Genomic DNA, 21,216 nt, shown 5'->3' on the forward strand with positions numbered 1-21,216 from the left:
GAACTACTTCTTTCCTTTTGCTTCGTGTTATTCAACCCTCAGCAAAAGGACCGAAACCTCCAATTGATGGATGGCAAAGTTCAAGAAAAGTTATTTCTATTCGACGACCTCTATCCCCTCGCACTTGGAATGGTGCATCTTCTAGTGGAAACCCTCTAGAGGTCAATTCAGGAAATGGGATCACATGGGCTGCAGTGACAGCTAGCAGAACCCTCTTCCCTGAAGAAGAGGTTGCTGCTTTGCTGTCCACTCCTCAGGTAGATGTTTCTTCTCAGGGAAGAGGCCCTGACCCGGCCCTGACCCTGAGGTAGAAATGCAGGGTTGACATCCTAAAGGTTGCTGCTGTACATAGCTGTTTTTCTCCTATAAATATCTATAAATATGATTGCTCATGTCAAATGCTTTACACTTAATGTTCAGGGGCTTATTCAGTCACGGTGAAGAATGTTGACATGGGAAGTGCTTTTTATAAATTGAAATGGGAATTATTTGCAGGGACTTGCTTTGACTGTAAAAAATTTGGGCACATGGCTTCGCAGTGTCCAATGAGTCAATATATGTACACACACACACACACACTTTTTTTTTAGTGAAATCCATGTATGCTTATATTACAAGAAGCAGTCCCCAAAGTGGGGACATGTAATTACAATGTCAGAAGATTCAAAGTGGTGGAGATCCTCTGCAGCAACCAGAGTTGCATTGTGATCATGAAGAACCAAGCATTCCATGCTTGGATGAAGCACATAGAGGTTCACTAACTTCATCAGACAACTGATCATGTTGAGCTAACTTATTGCCCGACAAAAGAAAACGCTACCGATTTATTTACCAAAGCTCTTATTTGTGAGCATATGGGGCATCTTACTCAACGATTGAGGATTGGCCCACATGGAGTTAGTTAGAGGGGGCCCACTTGTGAGCGCCCTTATAAAGACATCAGGGCAGTGCATCCAAAGGCAGGTGCAACTATGCAGCAGACAGCGGAATAGGGTTGCGCACAGCAACCACTGTTAGCAAAGAGATGGGCAGCAAACAGTGCGCCTGAAATGTGCCGGGTTGGACTACTCTGAGGACAGGTTTTGGGAACTGACCAGGTCGGCTGACCTGGCAGTCAAACAGACTTGACAGTCGGGTCAAAGGGGCAGACGTAGTTGGTCATTTCTAGCGGTTTCACGCCCTATATAAGAGAGGTCTCAGCCTCTCTATTCTTCATCCCACTGAAGCCCCTGCAGGAGCAGAAGTTCTTGAGCATCCCTTCCTTCATGCATACCTCAGTTTTGAGCAGCCTCCTCGACTGTATTTTGCCCAGCACACTTCTGGATGTTTCTTACTTCACACCTGAACCGCTTCAGCCACTTTTAAGGTGTGGGGAACAGAAAAGGGCTGGAGAAGTTTAAGAATGTGTGATGACAAAGGGGAAGGTAATAAGTTAGAGTGACCCAAGACAAAAGGGATGCAAAAGAATCGGAGTTGCTAAGGCTGAAGGTGATGGGCAAGAATTGGAGTGGCTAATGCTAACAACAATGCAAAAGAATTGGACTGGCAGCTAGTCCACAAGGAGTGGAGAAGTTTAAGAATGTGTGATGACAAAGGGGAAGGTAATAAGTTAGAGTGACCCAAGACAAAAGGGATGCAAAAGAATCGGAGTTGCTAAGGCTGAAGGTGATGGGCAAGAATTGGAGTGGCTAATGCTAACAACAATGCAAAAGAATTGGACTGGCAGCTAGTCCACAAGGAGTGGATCGATTTGTAATTGGTCATAGACCAAAGACAGGTTTGTAACACTAGTAGGATATCAACTTTTGCTTTGGCTGGTTTCACATGTGGAACCAGCAGTTTTGGTGGGATCTGGGGGAATGCAAGTAGGCTCTTGCTTAGAGAGGAAATGGTAGCAGCCAAAGAGGATCAGTATTAAATATGAGGAGATCTAAGCAGCAAATGATGCTGTGAAAACAACATGAACAATGACAGTCATCACCTCCGCTGTTTCCATTAGTAGATGAAAAAAGTTCCCAAGGGAGGAGATAACATGGAGGATGAGTCCACGTAATGCTTAATTGTTGCAAATACCAGCACGTCAAGGATAAACTCACATACAAGATCTATTACCTGGAGATGTGCACGATATTGTCTAATAGCTAGCAAAACAATAGGGATCCTAAATAAAAGAAATTTTGCAACACAGAAAATAGGCCTTTTACAACGCATATGCACCATATAAACTTAGTTTTAGACACAAATACCTGAAAATAGGCAGTTTGCTAGCTATGATTGAAGTTGCAACTTGTGATCAATCATTTTGATTTATCTCTTCTATCCCTTATGGCTTGTTCAGTCTTTTGTGGACATCAATGACATTACCGCAAATACCTCCTCTCTACTATTTGGCTTGGGGAAACATATCACTAGAGTGAGGGTTGGATCATGCTTTACAAAACACTTTGTTTTGAGAGAAATATCAGAGTACTACCGACGATTGACTGTTCAGCATAAGGCCCACAGCAACAACTAGAGCATAAGCCCTACAGTGGAAACTCACACACAGTGCTCTCATGGGTAGACACTCTCGATGATACACAGGTAAGCCTCTAGCACAGAGTCTCCAGCATGGAGCTATTCACATTATACATATACCTAGATGACTCCAGAAACATGCCCAAACTCATCCTCTAAAAACACAACAGTGCAGTTTCAATCTTATGAAACCATAAACTCCATCACGCATAGCAGGGACTAGCTAGTATGACATCCCCACCAGGGACTAGCTAGTATGACATCCCCACTGACGTCATCAATGCCCAAAAGTATAAACATATGCTCTCACACATACAAATGCACACACCCACACATACTTGAGCATCCATTTATACAAAGTCTTCGTAGTAAGTTTCTATCAGCACTCCGAAGGTGAAGGGCTGACTCAGCCATGACGAAGGCTAGCACTAAAAGAGATGAGATACACCAAGCATGACTCTAGATGAGATTTGTGAGTGCAAAGAGAACCTACTTTGATCTTTCATTGCCAAAGGATATGTACCAGTTTACAACAGTGACTGACTCGGACCTCATTGGTCTTGAGAGATTAGATATAGATTCATCATATGCTAGTATAGAACAGATTCCCGTTTCGAATTATACATATTTGATTTTAAGTCCTTTGCACGAAGCACTTTCAACTACATCAGCGCAGATTGATTCTAGTGATGTACAATTGACGACAAACCACCTCTGAAGACTACAGAAGAGGAGAGAGGGGCACAACGTTTTTTTCAAAGGCAAATGTTAGAAAACTAGACACTTGTTTGGGTTTGGGACAAAAAGCTGAGCTACCATGGTATTCAATTATTTTTTGAATAATCTATGTTGATCGTCAAAAATAGCCAAACTTTGACAACCTATATCTTTTGGTTGAAAAATCTAAACTAGTCATGTAACATATCAGCAAGAGATGATTTAGATAATTATCATGCATTTTGCACCCTTTATTAAAGTTACATGCATCAAAATAAGCATTTTAGGAGGTTATAGCTATATTTTTGGCACCAAGTTTAGAGCACGGGTGCACATTTAAGGCTATCATTTCTCAAGGGTGAGGATAATAGGATAGCCCAATTAGACACTCCTTTTTCAAGGGGGTCTCAAAAAAGAAAAACTAAAGAGGCCCAGACAAATTGATTAGGTTGGCCTCCAATAATCTTGTATTACAAATTTCCTTCCTCAACAACGCCAGCCTTCACTAGATCCAAAGCCACTATTGGCCGACATCATCTCTTCTATCCTTAGCTGACACCCACACACCTAAAGTCAACCACTAACTATGGTTGAGGAAAAAACAAACTGGAAGGAAAAAGTGCTCCTAACCCTTTTTTATATACCTAGATGAATCCAGGAACATTCCCAAACTCATCCTCTAAAAACACAACATAGTGCAGTTTCAATCTCATGAGAGTCACTCACAAGGTTGAAAACCATAAACTCCATCATGCATAGCAGGGACTAGCTACTATGACATCCCCACTGACGTCATCAGCGCCCAACAGTGGATGTAGACCATAGTATAAAAATATGCTCTCACACATGCAAATCCACACACCCACACATACTTGAGCATCCATTTATACAAAGTCTTCGTACTGAGTTTCTGTCGGCACTCCGGAGGTGAAGGGCAGACTCAGCCATGATGAAGGCTAGCACTAAAGGAGAAGGCTAATCAAAAGGTAGTCCAAAATCTCTTCATTCAAGCTACAACTGCTTGTGAAGTCTAAACATTGTCATTTTAGTCTCTCCCCAACGAGCATCTAAATCTAAATCTAGCTGATAGGGCAACGCACCATTTAAGATAGAAAGAATTATCACAATACCAGCAGGCCACAACTTGGACGAAAACTTCACAAGGTGAAATTTGCATGTCCGCTAATACGGCAGAAGCATATACCTAGATGAATCCAGGAACATTCCCAAACTCATCCTCTAAAAACACAACATAGTGCAGTTTCAATCTCATGAGAGTCACTCACAAGGTTGAAAACCATAAACTCCATCATGCATAGCAGGGACTAGCTACTATGACATCCCCACTGACGTCATCAGCGCCCAACAGTGGGTGTAGACCATAGTATAAAAATATGCTCTCACACATACAAATCCACACACCCACACATACTTGAGCATCCATTTATACAAAGTCTTCGTACTGAGTTTCTGTCGGCACTCCGGAGGTGAAGGGCAGACTCAACCATGATGAAGGCTAGCACTAAAGGAGAAGGCTAATCAAAAGGTAGTCCAAAATCTCTTCATTCAAGCTACAACTGCTTGTGAAGTCTAAACATTGTCATTTTAGTCTCTCCCCAACGAGCATATAAATCTAAATCTAGCTGATAGGGCAACACACCATTTAAGATAGAAAGAATTATCACAATACCAGCAGGCCGCAACTTGGACGAAAACTTCACAAGGTGAAATTTGCATGTCCGCTAATACGGCAGAAGCATATACCTAACCCTTCTACATTATCCACTACCTTAAATATTACAACATGTATCACATTGTTTATGTATGTATGTGCATGTGTGCATCCATGCATGCGTGTGTGATGAGAGAGAAAGAAAGAACGAAAAATTTACTGAAGTCTTCGGAAAACCAAAGGGTCTATGAGACTTAAGAAAACCACATACAATAAAAGCTCAGGAATTGATCCTTTAGAGTAATGATTCGTCAACCCACCACAAAACACGTGGTTCACAAAATCCATAAATAACGACAACCATTTCTATTGAGACAAATGCATGATATCCTGCTTTTTAGAGATAGACCTACATACAAATAATATATACAGCATTTTTTCATTTGTATGTGCATGACATTCCTTAACCCTCTAACATGTATTTAAAACCCCTGAATTGCCAACTTGGCCTGCAACTTTCAGCCAAGTATTTGGTACTTGGAAACATTACACCTGGCACCACACATGATACGAATTTCATCTATCACCAAAATACCTTGCAAATGGCATCAATCTCATCGAAAATAATGATGTGCAAATCACTTTGGTCACCTGCAACCAACAATATTTCGAAGATCACTTGTATGCGATTAAATAGGAGTTAAAATTTACCACTCCCTTGACTGTTTTGCAACAAAGCACTCAAAAAGGAAGTTTTAACATTCATCAAAGAACAATGCGTTACTTGATATACATACACTCTAGCCTCACATACTCCAATTAGTTAAAACCCTCAATTGCATAGGCACACTCAGTTGACCTACCTTTCTAGATAGGTGTAACGTTCATTTACATCATTTGAACTGATTAACCTCTACTAGCCTTACTTTCAGGTTCAACGCAAAAATGCACTCAAGAAGCGTTTCACATGTGAAGAAGACTTATTTCCTGTACTCCCCCATAAGACGAAAAGTCTTATGAGTAATAGAGTATGCCCCAAATTTACATTTTACCACAAAAAGACGTGAACAACAAAACCTCTTCACATCTATCCAGGTCATCGATGAATACCACGTGTCACGGCGACATGAATTTCTAAGCTTTAGGAATTAATGGTGACTACCCTAGCCTCCAACTGATTAAAACAGTTCAAAGGACACTTCAGTGCAATTAGTTCCATGGGCCAAGGCAAGGGACTGAAGGTTAGAGAGGGGTAAAAATCCCTGTCGCTAAAAATAGCTCTAGGAGCCACGTTTGGCTAGCTGGCTTGGAAAGCAAGCAGAAAAGTCGAACTTTGCTTTCACGGTTGTTTTCTGGACCACAGAAGAACATGAAGAGGCAAGTCACAGGCTAGAAAAGTGCTCCAGGGTTATTCTATCGCATCGCCTTGCTGATTTTTGACTACAGAGCAGTCTGTGGGCTGATGGTGGGCTGCCAGAAGCTCAAAAACGAAATTCGTTTTTGTGTCAAGAGCCTCCAGATCAGTTCGTTTTGGCTGCATGCCTACTGTTCATGCCTTCCCAGAGGCCCAAATCTGATTCGTACTTCATCCAGGAGCCTGGCCTATCAAAATCGCACTTTTCCAAGTAGTTTGGAGCTTCCAAGCAACTCAATTTGCTTCTAGACTTGGCGACTCTCTTCCAACAGGTTTTCCAGGGTTGCTTTTGCTGATTTTCACCTGCAAGGGTGCCAGAAATCTTGCCACCTGATCTATGATAGCTAATGCAAGGTGAGCTGCTGCTCCTCCGCGACCCTTGCTGCCCCCTCTCCCTCAGCCCCTCCCTCGCCCTCAGCCCCTCCCCGTCCCCCTCCCTCAGCCCCTCCCTCCCTCCTCCTCCTCTCCCTCTCATGGTAATGATATGCCCTTACTATGCACACATTAGGAAAAAGTTCAGCTCTCTTCTTGAGGGACATAACAGACTGGCTGCTTTGCTACATAAGGTGTCACCCTCAGCTTTAGGAACATTTGTATCTAAGCTTTTCAAGCACAGAAACTCACCTAGACATAAAGGTAGTTTCTCTTATTACCCTCCCCTTTGAGGGAGGAGTCTTTATGTATGTAAGGTTTTGTATTGTTTCAGGTCCCATAGGCCGATTTTTGGTCTTCAGAGGACGATAATATATTATTATTCTTCTTCTTCTTCAGCCCACTCCCCCTTCCCCTCCTCTCCCTCTCAGCCCGCCCCCTCCCCTCTCAGCCCACTCACCCTTCCCCGCCCTCTCAGCCCACTCACCCTTCCCCGCCCTCTCAGCCCTCCCCCCCTCCTCCACCCCCTCCTCTCCCCCGCTCCCTACCCCCCGCCTCAGCCTGCTCCTCTCCCCCGCTCCCTACCCTCCACCTCAGCCCTCCCTACCCCCCGCCTCAGCCCTCTCCCCTCCCCCGCTCCCTACCCCGCCTCAGCCCTCTCCTCTACCCCCCTCTCCTCCCCCGCTCCAGCCCTCTCCTCTCCCCCGCTCCCTACCCTCCGCCTCAGCCCTCTCCTCTACCCCCCTCTCCTCTCCCCCGCTCCCTACCCCCCCGCCTCAGCCCTCTCCTCTACCCCTTCTTCCCGCTCCCTACCCCTCCTCCCTCCCCCTCTTCTTCTCCTCATCCTCCCCTTCATTCCTTTCCTCCTCATCCCCTCCACCTCCTCCTCAGCTCACCTTCCTCCTCTCCTGGGCAGCTTAGTGCGGAAGGAACCTTGTTCGTGTTCGAGTCAGCCTCACCCACCTCGATTGGCAATAGCTCTGCCTTCAGCCAAACTCCGTCCACTTCCACCGGCCGCGAAAACAGTTGTGTTTTCAAAAGACGATTTGCAACAACTCAAAAAAGATACTAAGCAAGAGAGCTCGACATCGCTCTTTGCTCGCATCCATGGGTCCCACCCTTCCAAGTTACAGACCAAGGACTGGATGCTCGCCACTCTACTTGGAGACCTCGCAGGGCACCTTACAGATGTTCGTCTTCTTGGGCGAGGTTTCTTCTAGGTTGTTTTTGACTCCTCGGAGGCAGCTCGTACAGTGCTGCAAGCTAGCCCGTTAGCACTGAGCTCCAGGAGGATTTTTTTTACCCCTTTTTCTTTGGGGCTTGATCCTATCGAGAAATACAGCTGGACGCTGTCACTTTTCATCATATTTCTAGGCCTTCCTCGGGTGTACCATCGACTACTACATTCCATTGGAGCCGCCTTTGGAGTGGTTACTAAGATCCCCCCTCTCCCTGAGATGCCTACTTCAGGAGCAGAGGCAGTCAAGTCCGATGGGGTACTGCGTGTTAGGGTCATTGTCTCTGACCCTAACATCTCGGATGACCACATTATGCTTCAGCGTCCAGATGGCTCCTTCAAACAGAGAGTCGAGATTGCAAGGAGATAGGATCAGTGTAGGATTTGCAGGACCCTTGGGCACTTTGCCAAAGATTGCCCAAGGAGAAAGAAAAGACCAAAAAGATCCACGAGTGCGCCTCATAGCTTCGCCCGACCTCGACCTTCTTCACGACCAGTTCCTACCGCCTCACGCGCTACTAGACCTTCAACTTCACAACCAAGACCTTCAGCCTCTCATCCCGGTACCTCTACAGCGCGTACAGGACAGTCAGCATGTCCTGCTCCAATCGTCGCCCGTTGGCTGCTTTTCAGAGTTGGTGAGCCAAGACCTCAGGCTACCACTGACGGGATCACGGACACGTCTCTTCAGGTAGGAGACATCCCTGTCCTGGTTCCATGTGCAGATGAGGCTGCTCCTGACCCTGCTCAGATACAGAAGCGCTCATCTAGGGAGAGCCTTCCTACAGAGGCTCGTGCTTTACTTGAGGAGAGTGACAGAGTTCTTGCTGAGATCAGGCAGATGTGTCTGCCTACACTTGAAAGAGGTAAGGGAGATATCCTTCATGTGAAAATGCTATTGAAGCAGAAGTTTGAGATGAAGGATTTGGAAGAGCTGCATTATTTCTTGGGCCAGTGAGGTGATTAGATCACCAACACGGATACGGTTCTTGCAGAGGCAGTATGGATTGGACATGTTGTCCAAATATGGGATTGTTCCAAGTCGGGTAAGCTTCTTTCACGCCACACTTTTTGGTCACCTGCCTTGGGCACTAGGGGAGGTACTTGCATTTCTGTTTCTTCTTCTATACTCCCCTTGGTGATTGGACACGGGATCATAGTCCCTTCCAAAGCTCAGTGGACTATACTTTTGATTGATGGGCATAAGGTTAGTCTCTTAAACCTTTATGCACCCAATTCTAGAGGGGCCGTGTTCTTTTTTGGAATTTTTGGAAGGAACTACTTTCTTGGTCACATATTGCGAATGCTTGGATTATAGGGGGCGATTTCAACATAATTGAAATGTCCTCAAACAAAAGGCGTGGTAGGGAAGGTGGCCTTCACTCCCTAGAGAGAGCAGCGTGGGATGCCTTCCTTTTGTTGTATAGCGGCAGGGCTTGGCATGATGATGCTTTTCACACTCGGCCACATTCTCTCCTGTTTTCTTGGTCGAACAAGAGATTGCAGATGCCCATACATGCACAGATTGACAGATTTTATGTGGGTGATTGGGCTCTTGACAGAGCATTGCAGCCGGGGTGTCCACTTCGGATCATTTTCCAATGGTTTTGATGGTCTCAGATCCCCATGTGAGGCGCCGCTCTGCCAGTATCAAGATTCTAAATTCTTTCTATGCAGAGGAGGGCCTTACAGAGACAGTGTTGAGGACCTGGGTATCTCATTCGCAAGATGGACAGCTTTCTCCTTTAGATTTAGCCGCAGCCCTCTAATATCAGTGACTCTTATCTTTCAGTTGCTCGTATCAGAAGGGGTCAGATCCTCAGGCGTGAGATAGGTATCCGCCAGCAATTGGCTGCCCTCCAGAGGGAGGAGCGAAAGAGGCCTACAGATGCTTGGATTCAGGAGCGCCTTGCTGCAACAAGGGCTCAACAACAGTCACTTTTAGATCAGAGAGCAGAGTATGCCTTTCACGCCAAAGAGTCATTTTGGACACAGAAGGGAGGTAGGGTCAACAAGCACTTCTTCTCTACTCTTGGCCCCAGACATAGTAGGGAGAGCGTCTCACAGCTTATTGACTCATGCGGAGTTCTTCAGACACATCAAGAGGCCGCCTTGCAGGTTGCCACCGATTTCTCTGCCTCCCTTCTTACAGCAGATCTAGACACTCACGCCACAGATGATGCTAGAGGTTATTTGGCGACACTTACCTGGGTTGGTGACAGGGGATATGACTATTTCACTTGATGCATCCTTCACCAATGTAGAATTCAAGACTGAGATTACCAGATCAGTCCATCAGGGTTGCCCCCTAGCCCCCTTTTTATTCCTCTTTGTGGCTGAGGCTATGAGCTATTACATTAGAGCTCAAGCTGGAATCGTAGGGCTCAGGCTTCCTTTGAGGCGAGAGGATGAGCTCTTAGACAGTGAGTTGGCAGATGACACAGCTGTTTTTTTGGATGTCACTCCACAGACACTAAATTCATTCAGGACAGGATTGGATTTGTTTTGCATTGCGGCAAGTGCGCACATTAATTGGAACAAATCCAATGGCTTTTGGATCAGTGATGAGGACACTCCAGTCTGGGGGATTGACATAGGGTTCACATGGATTCAGAGGGGAATCTCCGTCAAATACCTGGGATGCCAGGTTGGGCTGGGCATCTCTCCGGCACAGCAATTCGCTCTCGTGTTGGAGAGTATCAGGAGGAAACAGCCAACCAAAATAACATTCACTACAATATGTCCTAGACACAAAAAGAGGAGGGAGAGCTGGCTACAAGTGATTTCCAGCTATACTTGAAATGAAAAAAAAACCCACACCAAGACATTCACTATTTCCCTACGCAATGTCTCCCAGACACGAAAAGAGGAGGGAGACAAGTGATTTCCAGCTATACTTGAAAGCGTAAAGCAAGGAAAACAAACCCAGGCCACACCAAACGTACACGTAAATTGCAAACCCCCCTCTCTCTATATATATATATCTCTATCTCTATCTCTAGCTCTATCTGTGTTTACACGGTAGATTGCAAACCTTTGCAAAAATACTGGGATAGTTTTCATATTTCCGCAGCTGTGCGGAAGAACTTTTGGCGTAGGCTCTGGAAATACCTCAGGAATAGAAAGGTCACTCTTTTCTTTTGGCTTTCTATTCATGGAGGGATTGCAGTGAACCTGTGGAGATCTAGGTTCAGGGCTGACCCTACTTGTCCTCGTTGTCACATGGCAGTTGAGTCAGTACAGCATTGCCTTTGGGAGTGCAGACAGGCGAGGACGATCTGGAAAGGTGTTGCTAGGATTTTCAGCATCTTTCAAACGGCACCTTTCTATATGACCTGGGGTTCAGTGGCTTGGTTATCTCTTACTGGCCCACAGGTGTTCTTCGAGGGACATGATCCAGATGCCAGATCCAGCTTTCATTGTACGACGACATTCAGTGCCCACCTCTCCTCTCTGCTCTCCAACTAGTTGACGGAATGACTGGAACATACTGGAGACTCTGCCCTCCCTTTCCCCCGTATATCGCCCCCCGATCCCCCCCACCCATCCCTTTCTTTCTTTCTATGCTCCCACCCAATCAAGTTATGGACTAAAAAATTTTGTCGGGAAGGCAGAAAAACTAGATAGACTTTATCTATGATTACGATATAACCTCTGAAGTCAACGTGAAAGGAAGAGTGTCTTCACACATCGATCCAGGTAAGATAATATGCTGGAAAGTGTAGAGGTTCTTGCATGCATGTGCACAGGTCATGTTATCCTCAGGAGCTGTAATGATGATGATTAACGATGACAACGATGGTGAGGACAATGACCAATGACACCTCACTGTCATTCGATGCTAAAAGCATATAAATGTTACTTCATGGTGAGTTTATGCCATGCATTATCTAAAGCACGTCCGTAGGCCTTTTCTCCCTTTTCAAATGCACTTCCCAAAAAATCATCAATAGAACTAAAGCCTCATATTGGTGCAGTAGAGGCTGCATCCTCACATAGCACACCAGAGATAAACAGAAAGACATAAAGTGGGTACCAATCCAGTCTCAAATCCTTAAAGGACTGCATCGAAACCTTCTACCCTTTTGAACTCAGAGAGACAAGAGCTTTGTGTATATCCGCACTGCAAAGCAGTCAACTTGGGCTAAAGAGCTCATAGTTGTGGAGAACAAAAGCAGCTACTTTTAAGAAAGATGAGGAATCTACTGTTTTCGAGAACTGTCCATGCCCTCAGAAGGAAGACCCATGAAGAATTCCACTAAGCTTTTGAACCCAACAGACAAGAAGCAAATGTTGGTTTACTTGAGAATCCAGACAGAGCAAATTTTCAAAAATTTTAAATTTTGCATATACAGAGAGCCCCTTGTTGGGTTGTTCCAGATCTTTTCAGCCCTTCAGAACCCCTGCAAATCTACTGTGTAACTGACAAAGGTTGTTAACATTTTTATGAAACTGATGAACACATCCATAGTTCTGACAAGCTCCACTTGAAGTTGCAATATTATGCTTTGTTCTTGAAAAAAAAAAAGTTACAATATTATGCTTTGCCTGTGATGAAAAAGCTATCCAGCGCAGGTCACAAGTATTGCTATAGACGCAGCTGGGTGCAAACACAAATACCAAAACAGTGTACCTACCTCGGGTCCTCTGATCGTTTTCTGCATCTGCAAACAGGTCACGAACATTCTTTTCCGTCTCTCCAACAAATTTACTCAGAACCTCAGGTCCATTTACAACCTACAGGGGAACACCACAATTGTCAAGCTTCAAGTCTCAATCAACACCTATCACACCAAGACTGAGATTTTGACCCAAAAAATGGGGTCATGAGCAAAAACTGTTTGTCACATCTAAGGCCTCCTGGGGTTGGTGACCATATATGTGTTTAAGTTTATATGTTTGCATTCGTCGAAGTATTTGCAGAATGGATATCTGCCAAGGTGAGTTGTCTTTACACACCTAAGTATCTAGTGTCTTTCCAAATTTAGCAACGCAAACTTGATGCCCTATAGTCAGGTCTAAACCTCATGAAAGTCGGAGTCACAAAGCTTCATAATATAAAATATTGGATGCAGAATGAAAACATCTCAACTACCATCATCAACACTCATAAGCACATGCAAGTTTCCTCTTTGAGCAATCACAGTCATGTGCCAATGTTGGACAATATCTATATGGATAAATTGTGGACCACACCCAAAGTCATCATGTTAAAGGAAAAAAAAGGTACAGTGGCTGCATAACGTTATATTAAACTATGCTCTCACACACCCATGAGCCAATATCCATAAAAAGGCCTTCATTCTGGGTTTCGCTCTAAAGTCCGCCCGCACTTCAGGAGAAACAATTGTTCAACAATCTCATCATTTGGACTGCTATTAATTGTGAAGACAACATTATTTCATGTTAAATATTGGAATACAGTCGGAAATTGCACCCTGTGTCATTGTCCTTAACCTTTGAAGTGCCAAACAACTATAACAAATGCTACAAGCTTCAAAAAATAAAGCACAATACTTATTGGTATGCTGCATTGGCCTACCCCATCCGGATCTCTCTCCACCTCCCTCTCCTCCGATCCCTCCAGCCCCCCAACCACCCCACACACACAACCCCCCCGGGATCCCCCTCTGCCCTCCTCCCTCGCCTCCCCCTCCTGTCCGCCCTTTGCCCTACGTCTCTCCGCCCCTCCCCACCCGATCCCCCTCCGCCATCCTCTTCTTCCTCGCTCCCCCCTCCCACCCACCCTTTGCCCTGCTTCTCTCCGCACCCCCCCCTATTGAGATATCGAGCTCCACTCGTGATATGCCAAGGTGACCGTTGTGCATTTATGTCACCGACTTGTTAGCTGCAGATGCAGTTGGTACACCGTCCATGAATAATAGCTGGATGACAGCTATCTTTACTCTAGTTAATGGCTCAGTTAGTATGCCACCTTAGTTAGCTGAGTTTGGTTTGAGACCCACATATAGGGTTCACCTATTCTTTTGTACTTCTTTTGGCTTTCACAACTAAGAAGAGAAAAACTGTTTTCAGCCTCCACCTTTGTGTATTCCCCCATTGTGTATGTGAGAAAGCCGCAAGTGAGACTCCTTTCTTCTCTCCCATCAGAGCTCGGTTCGTGGTAAGGAGCTCAAGAAAGCAAACAAAGTTCGCGGTGTCCTAGTAAGAGGATCAGTGTTGCTTTCCTTTTTTTTTTCGAGGGAGAAATCTTTGCGGGTAGCATAACCGGAAAGTGCAAGAGTGCACTGTCTCAGATTGGGACGACGTGCGGTGTGGCGAGAGGATAGAGATATTCGGAGTGACAGAATCATTCTTATTGCCAGTTGATGCATAATCGTCACTAGGAAGTGACTGTGTGGTCAAATACCACTTTCGTCAGTTTTGCAGATTTGCCCTTGTGAGATAAAAGTTGTGTTTTTTTACAGTGACATGTTTTGTAATGGCGTCTGATGCTCTTTCACAGATTGTCACCGAAAAGCTTGACAAGAACAACTTCCAAGCATGCAAGTTTAGAATGACGAATTTCCTTAAGGGAAAAGGCTATTGGGAGTTCATTACTAGAGCTGAACAAGAATCAGTTATTCCTAATGTTCCCAATCAACAGGAGTTGCAGGCATTTAAAGGCCGGCATGAGAGAGCCAGAAAAGTTATGTACTGGCTGTCTATCAGTATTTCAGATTCTATGATTGTGCATATCCAGGATCCAAGCACGCTGAAGGAGGCGTGGGATACTTTGACAAAAATGTATAGCACAAATACGCAAGCCAGAAAAATGCAGCTCAAGCAAAAGTTGCATAATGTGCAGAGAGAAAATATGAGCATCAATGACTACCACATGAAGGTGAAGAAGATTGCCGATGCACTTGCATCTATTGGGTCGCCAGTGGAAGATAATGATTTAGTTTCTGTGACCTTGAATGGTCTAGAAAAGGATTATGCACAATTCCGGACATCCATTGCTGTCTGTGAGAATTTTACTGATTTTGAGGAGTTGATTGCTCTTCTAATTTCTAAAGAGCAGAGAAATGGTGGTGCATCTTCTTCAGGAGCAACTTCAAAAGAAGCTGTCTTCTACTCAAATGCTGGAAGAGGTAGAGGCAGAGGTAGAGCAGGCCGATTTGGAGGCCGTGGCAAAAATCAGAATATACAGCAAATACAAGAAAACCAGTCCTATGGAGGAGGACGTGGTAACTTTAGAGGCAGGGGGAGCCAAAGAGGTCGTGGTGGATGGCAAAGAGGCCAAAATGCAAACAACAATATTGAATGCTACTATTGTGGTAAAATGGGTCATATGGTTAAAGACTGCAATGAAAAGCAAAATGACATCATGCCTGAAAAATTACAGCAAGGCAATTTTGCATCCTCTAGTAGACAGGGTGATGACAAAAATAAGCATCTGTTTATGGTACAGCACATGACCAATTCTGTGACAAGCGCAGAAGAAAGCAATGATGTGTGGTATGTTGACTCAGGTGCATCAAACCACATGACAAGTCATGCAGATTTGTAGGCCATCTTTTGGTGGTTCTAGTGATGCCCTATAGGCCATGGTATGTGCCTTGTAGGCATAAGTGTAGGCACTTATAGTGTTAGTGCCTTCTATGCCACATAGGACACTTAGTCCTATGTGACACCTAGGACACTTAGTCCTAGGCCTAGGTACAAGTACTTTGTACTTGTGTTTTTCAACCTTATCTAAGTTTGACATGACTTCTCTTTCGACTCGTCTTGTACCTGCACTCTCTCTCTCTTTTTGACTCGTACCTTCAGTGGTATCAGAGCGGGTACTGCTCTAGCTTTTCAGCTCTCCTCAGCCCCGAGTCCTCCATTGCTCATTGGAGAGTTTTCTGCCTTGCTGGTCGACACATTCCCAGATCTAGTTCGAGGCCCTTCAGCGCTATCTGCTCTGTCGTACCTTTCGTGTCATACGTACCTTCAATCGTACATACCTTCAATCGTACGTACATTTAGTTCGTACCTGCCTATCGAGGGTCGCCGTACTAAAATCGCCATACGCCTTACTGAAGTCGTGCATCGCAGTATACTTCGCCGTACCTTCAGTGGGTCGCCGTACTGAAATCGTCGTACGCCGTACTCGTACTCTGCGCCATACTCTACACTCTTCCGTACGGTCGTACCTACAGTGGTACCAACCTACAGATCAGCCGTACCAGCTTCCCGTACATACGTACCTTCAGTGAGTACATACGTACAGATCAACCGTACCAGCTTTCCGTACATACGTACCTTCACCACAGGTTCCGTACCTATTTTAGCATTGGCTGGAATCAGGTCCTTGGTCTCACTGCAGTCATCTACAGACATTCGCAGATTTGGGGCTTTTGCAGGACATTTGAAAATTTGGGGTTTTCATTTCCTTTCACCTCCTTTAATTGCAATTTCTTGCAAGAAATTGGAGTTTTGGGATTTGTTCTGCAATTTCTTGTTTAGATTGCAGTACATTGGGTCAGATTGCAGGACATTCAGTTACATTTGCAGGACATTGAGTTAGATTTGCATACACTAGGTCACATTTGCAAAATTTCAGCAAAATCTGGGACTTATCTGAATTTGCCCTCTTTTTGGCCTATTTGCCCTCAATAAATTTGGGGCTTTTGCCAAATTTGCTGTTTTTGCAGTGAACATTGCCTGTCACAGTCACATTTGGGTCAGATCTGCATTTGCCCTTTGATTTGGGTCAGAAATTTGCAGATATTTGTTGTCATTTTTGGGACAGCCAGCTTTTTGCAATGATAGCCTTGAGGCTTTTGGGTTTTCAGGTCTTTTACAGGTTATCACAGTTGCTATGGCTGGGAACAATCAAGATTTATTTGGAGTTCTTCGTGAAGATGATAAGTTGGATGGCACTAACTATCCGATGTGGTCTTATCTCATGAAACATATTCTTGTTGCAAAGCATTTGTGGAATATTGTTTCTGGGGCTGATCTGAGGCCAGCCAATGCTACAGTGGTTGGTTCTACTACTGCACCTTCTGCAGATGGTACTCCTCCTGATGCCTCTTCCTCTAGCACTCCTGCTGCTCCTCTTCCAACTCAAGAACAGTCAAGATGGGATGCAAGAGATGCAAATGCACATTCATGCATTGCTTTATCATGCAAGAGAATCATTATTCCACACGTCCGGTCTTGCAAGACAGCAAAGGATGCTTGGGATAAATTGGCTTCTCTATATCAGATTCGCAATGAAGCTCGTGTTGCATATTTGAGAAGGCAACTACAGGAAGTGAATATGAATGAAGGTGAGTCAATGGATGCATATTTGACAAAGGTCAAGGACCTCATGGAACAGCTTGCCAACATTGATGAGGTGGTGCCAAATTCACAGCTTGTCAGTACTACATTGAATGGACTACCAGATACATATCAAGGGTTTGCTACAACCCTTCGATTAGTGGCCATGGGTAATCCAGACCACTATTCTAGTTACTTTGCTTTTGCAGGAAGAGCAGAGTAGAGCTAATAGACAAGCCATTATTCCTGATCATGCATTTGCTTCACAGCAGACAGGAAGAGGCAAGGCTTCCAAGCCGGATTTTGAGCAGCAACACGAGCCTCCTGCAGGCCCTCCACTAAGCAATAAACAGCCACCACCTCATGCTGATTTGCAGGTTTCTCTTCCGGCACAAAATGATCCCACTACTCATGATGCAGTCATTGAAGAAAGAGCTGTCAATAGACAGCAAAGGCAAGTTCCCAGATGGCTTCTTGACACATTGAGGGACAGCAAACAAGATCAGCCTTTTGCTGCCCGGACAAGATCAGGGAATAGACAGCATGGTCACTTTCTTGAGTTTGCACTCCTTGCTACAGCTTGCAATGAAGAGCCTTTGTGCCATAAAGATGCTTTTGACAGCAAAGAGTGGATGGATGCAATGAAAGCTGAGTTACAATCTATTGCCAAAAATGACACTTGGGAATTAGTAGATCTCCCACCTGGCAATCATGCCATTGGAACGCAGTGGGTCTACAAATTAAAAAGGAAATCTGATGGCAGCATAGATCGATACAAAGTCCATCTTGTTGCAAAAGGGTATGCCCAACAACAAGGCATTGACTTTGAGGAGACATTTGCTCCCACATCCAGGATTACTACCATTCGATGTGTCATTGCCTTTGCAGCCCATCATCATTGGCAAGTGCACCAACTTGACATCAAGACTGCCTTTTTTCATGGGGATCTGCAGGAAGAAGTCTATGTCACACAACCTCCTGGCTTTGAGGTTGTTAATTCTGAAAATATGGTATGCCGGCTTAGAAAAGCCCTTTGTGGTTTGAAGCAGGCACCCAGGGCATGGTATGCCAAAATTCATGCACACTTACTATCCCTTGGTTTTCAGAATAGTCCCACAGAACCCACTCTTTATTTCCATGGGAGTGGATCTGATTTTTTAGTGCTGATTTTATATGTGGATGATATGCTTATCACGGGCCCAGATACTCAGCAAATTGCAGCTTTCAAGGCTGATTTGCAGCAGATTTTTGACATGTCAGACATGGGACAGCTCCATTATTATTTGGGCATTCAGTTTGCTCATGTTGAGGGGGGTATCATGATGTCTCAGTCCAAGTATATTGGACAGCTCCTTGATCGTTTTCAGTTTGAGGATTTCAAGCCAATCTCTACTCCAGTGGACCCTGGCTTCAAATTCTCAGCTCATGATGGGAGCCCACCATGTGATATCACTCTTTATCAGCAGGCTGTTGGATGCCTTATTTATTTATGTCACACCAGACCTGACTTGCAGTATGCAGTCTCTCAGCTCAGCACATTCATGCACATGCCCAGTTCACAGCATTGGCAGGCAGTGAAGAGAGTCTTCAGATATCTCAGAGGCACTCAGGATTTAGCCCTCTTCTATGGTGATCAGGGTTCACTTACCATGCATGCTTACACGGATAGTGACTGGGCAGGATGTTCTGACACCAAAGTGTCACATACTGGCAATTGTTTTTTGCTTGGCAATTCATGTATTTCTTGGCTCAGCAAGAAGCAACCGACAGTTGCCACGTCTAGTTGTGAGGCTGAGTACAGGGCAGCCTTCACCGCTACAGTAGAGTGTGTTTGGCTTCGACAGTTACTTACAGATCTTGGTATTTGCCAGACATCCTTCACTATTGTCTACACTGACAGCCAGAGTGCTTTGGCCATTGCGCGTAACCCAGTGTTTTATGCGCGTACCAAGCATATTGAAGTTCACTATCATTATGTTCGGGAGCGGTTGTCAGCAGGAGACATAGAGTTGTCCTATCTTCCCACAGAGGACAACATCGCAGATATATTTACAAAGGCACTTCCTCGTCCCAAGTTCGAAGTCTTCCGACAGGCTTTACACTTGGTTCCCTTTGTTACATGATCTGACATTCCTTGTACATTCATAGGTGGCTATATCCTTTTGGATGAACAAGTGCCACCATGACCAGAAACTACCAGGTATTCTGAGACGTTTCCAGAGTACTTCAGCCCATCCCATGGAGGGGGGTTTGTAGGCCATCTTTTGGTGGTTCTAGTGATGCCCTATAGGCCATGGTATGTGCCTTGTAGGCATAAGTGTAGGCACTTATAGTGTTAGTGCCTTCTATGCCACATAGGACACTTAGTCCTATGTGACACCTAGGACACTTAGTCCTAGGCCTAGATACAAGTACTTTATACTTGTGTTTTTCAACCTTATCTAATAGACTCGTACCTTCAGAATAGATGCAGGATGCAAGGAAAATAAAAAGACCAGGATTTGTGGAGACTGGTGATGATACTACACATCCTATTGTGCAAATTGATAAAATTCCCTTGTCTATGCAGGATGGAAAAAAGAACTACATGTCAGATGTATTTCATGTCCCGAATATCACCAAGAACCTAATTTCTGTTGGTCAAATGGTTGAGCAGGGCTTGCAGGTCAGATTTAATCCTAATGGATGCTTTATTGAGGATATGAAAAATAAAGGTTACTTGATAGCAAAAGGGAAGAAGGGCAGGATGTTTACGTTGGATGCGGACATGCCTGAATTGAGTACAGCAATGTTTGCACATGAGACCGGTGTAGTTACAGATATTGATATTTGGCATAAACGCATTGGTTATGTTAATGTACAGCGACTTAAATTAATGCATGCCCAAAATATCGTTGCAAGATTGCCATATTGTTGCAAGATTGCCTAAGTTCAAAATTACAGAAATTCATAAGGTATGTGAAGCCTGTCAATTTGAAAAACACGCAAGGAAACCATTTCCTAGACATGTTCAAGAGAGTAAGAGGCCATTGAAATTAATCCACTCTGCTGTGTGGACTACTAAAGCTGCATCTATTAGAGGCTGTCATTATTTTGTCACTTTTATTGATGACTACAGCAAAAAAGTTTGGGTGTATTTTATGAAAAAGAAAAGTGAAGTGTTTCGGCATTTCAAAGCTTTTAAAGCTATGGTTGAAAAAGAAACAGACCCGCAAATAAAATGCCTAAGGTCAGATGGAGGGAGACAGTACCTCTCAAATGAGTTTGCAAGTTTCCTGCAAGAGCATGGCATAAAGAAGCAATATTCATGCAGTCATACCCCATAGCAAAATGGACTTGCAGAAAGGAAAAACAAGCATATTGAAGAGGTATCTCATGCCATACTCAACGAAAAAGACCTACCATATTATTATTGGGCTGAAGCAGTTGCTACAGCAGTCTACATAATGAACAGGACTCCCACTGTAGCAATACATGGCATGACGCCAAAGGAGAGGTATACTGGTAGGAAACCAGATATTTCTTATTTGAAAGTTTTTTGTTGCATTGCCTATGTTTATGTGCCAGATGAGTTGAGATCCAAGTTGGATCCAAAAGCTGAGAAGTGCATCTTTATTGGTTATTCTCTACAGCAAAAATGATATAGATGCTATAATCCTTCTACTCGTAAGTTAACAGTGAGCAGAGATTTTTTTTTTATGAGATGAGCAGCTGGTATAAACCAGTTAATGTCATTGATGATGTAGATGCACAAAATGGTAATGCTGCACAGAATTCACAACAGCAATCTCAAAATATTAGTGGACTTATAGTGTCCTCTAGCAGTCGTTCACATATTTCGCCATGGACAGGCAGATTGAGATCAGAAGGATCTCCTCAAAGCAATGCAGATAGTGGTATGCAAGTATCACGAAAAGGAAAAGAGAAAGTAGATCAGCCCATGGTTAATGTGAATGCAGGTCACTCTTATGTGGATGGTGAATCCAGTGGCTCAGAACAAAGCCTTGATGATGAGTTGGATATTCCTTCTGT

The 21,216-nt window shown here is 44.4% G+C and overlaps 1 protein-coding gene across 1 annotated transcript in view; it reads right to left on the reverse strand.

The window, feature by feature from the left end:
- The window catches only part of NSF (AAA-type ATPase family protein), a 96,437-nt gene that overhangs the window by 18,048 nt on the left and 57,173 nt on the right, over window positions 1-21,216 (reverse strand). Inside the window, exons 9-10 of the mRNA XM_087386790.1 lie at window positions 12,567-12,666; window positions 5,502-5,557 (exon numbers count right to left, since the gene is read on the reverse strand). Of these exons, the coding sequence (XP_087242916.1) occupies window positions 5,502-5,557; window positions 12,567-12,666 (156 nt within the window). The remainder of the gene's footprint in view (window positions 1-5,501; window positions 5,558-12,566; window positions 12,667-21,216) is intronic.

This window comes from Dipteris shenzhenensis, chromosome 16, assembly GCF_047967505.1.
Source record: "Dipteris shenzhenensis isolate YYH24624 ecotype China chromosome 16, Dip_SZ_1.0, whole genome shotgun sequence".
NCBI classification, from domain to species: Eukaryota; Viridiplantae; Streptophyta; class Polypodiopsida; order Gleicheniales; family Dipteridaceae; genus Dipteris; species Dipteris shenzhenensis.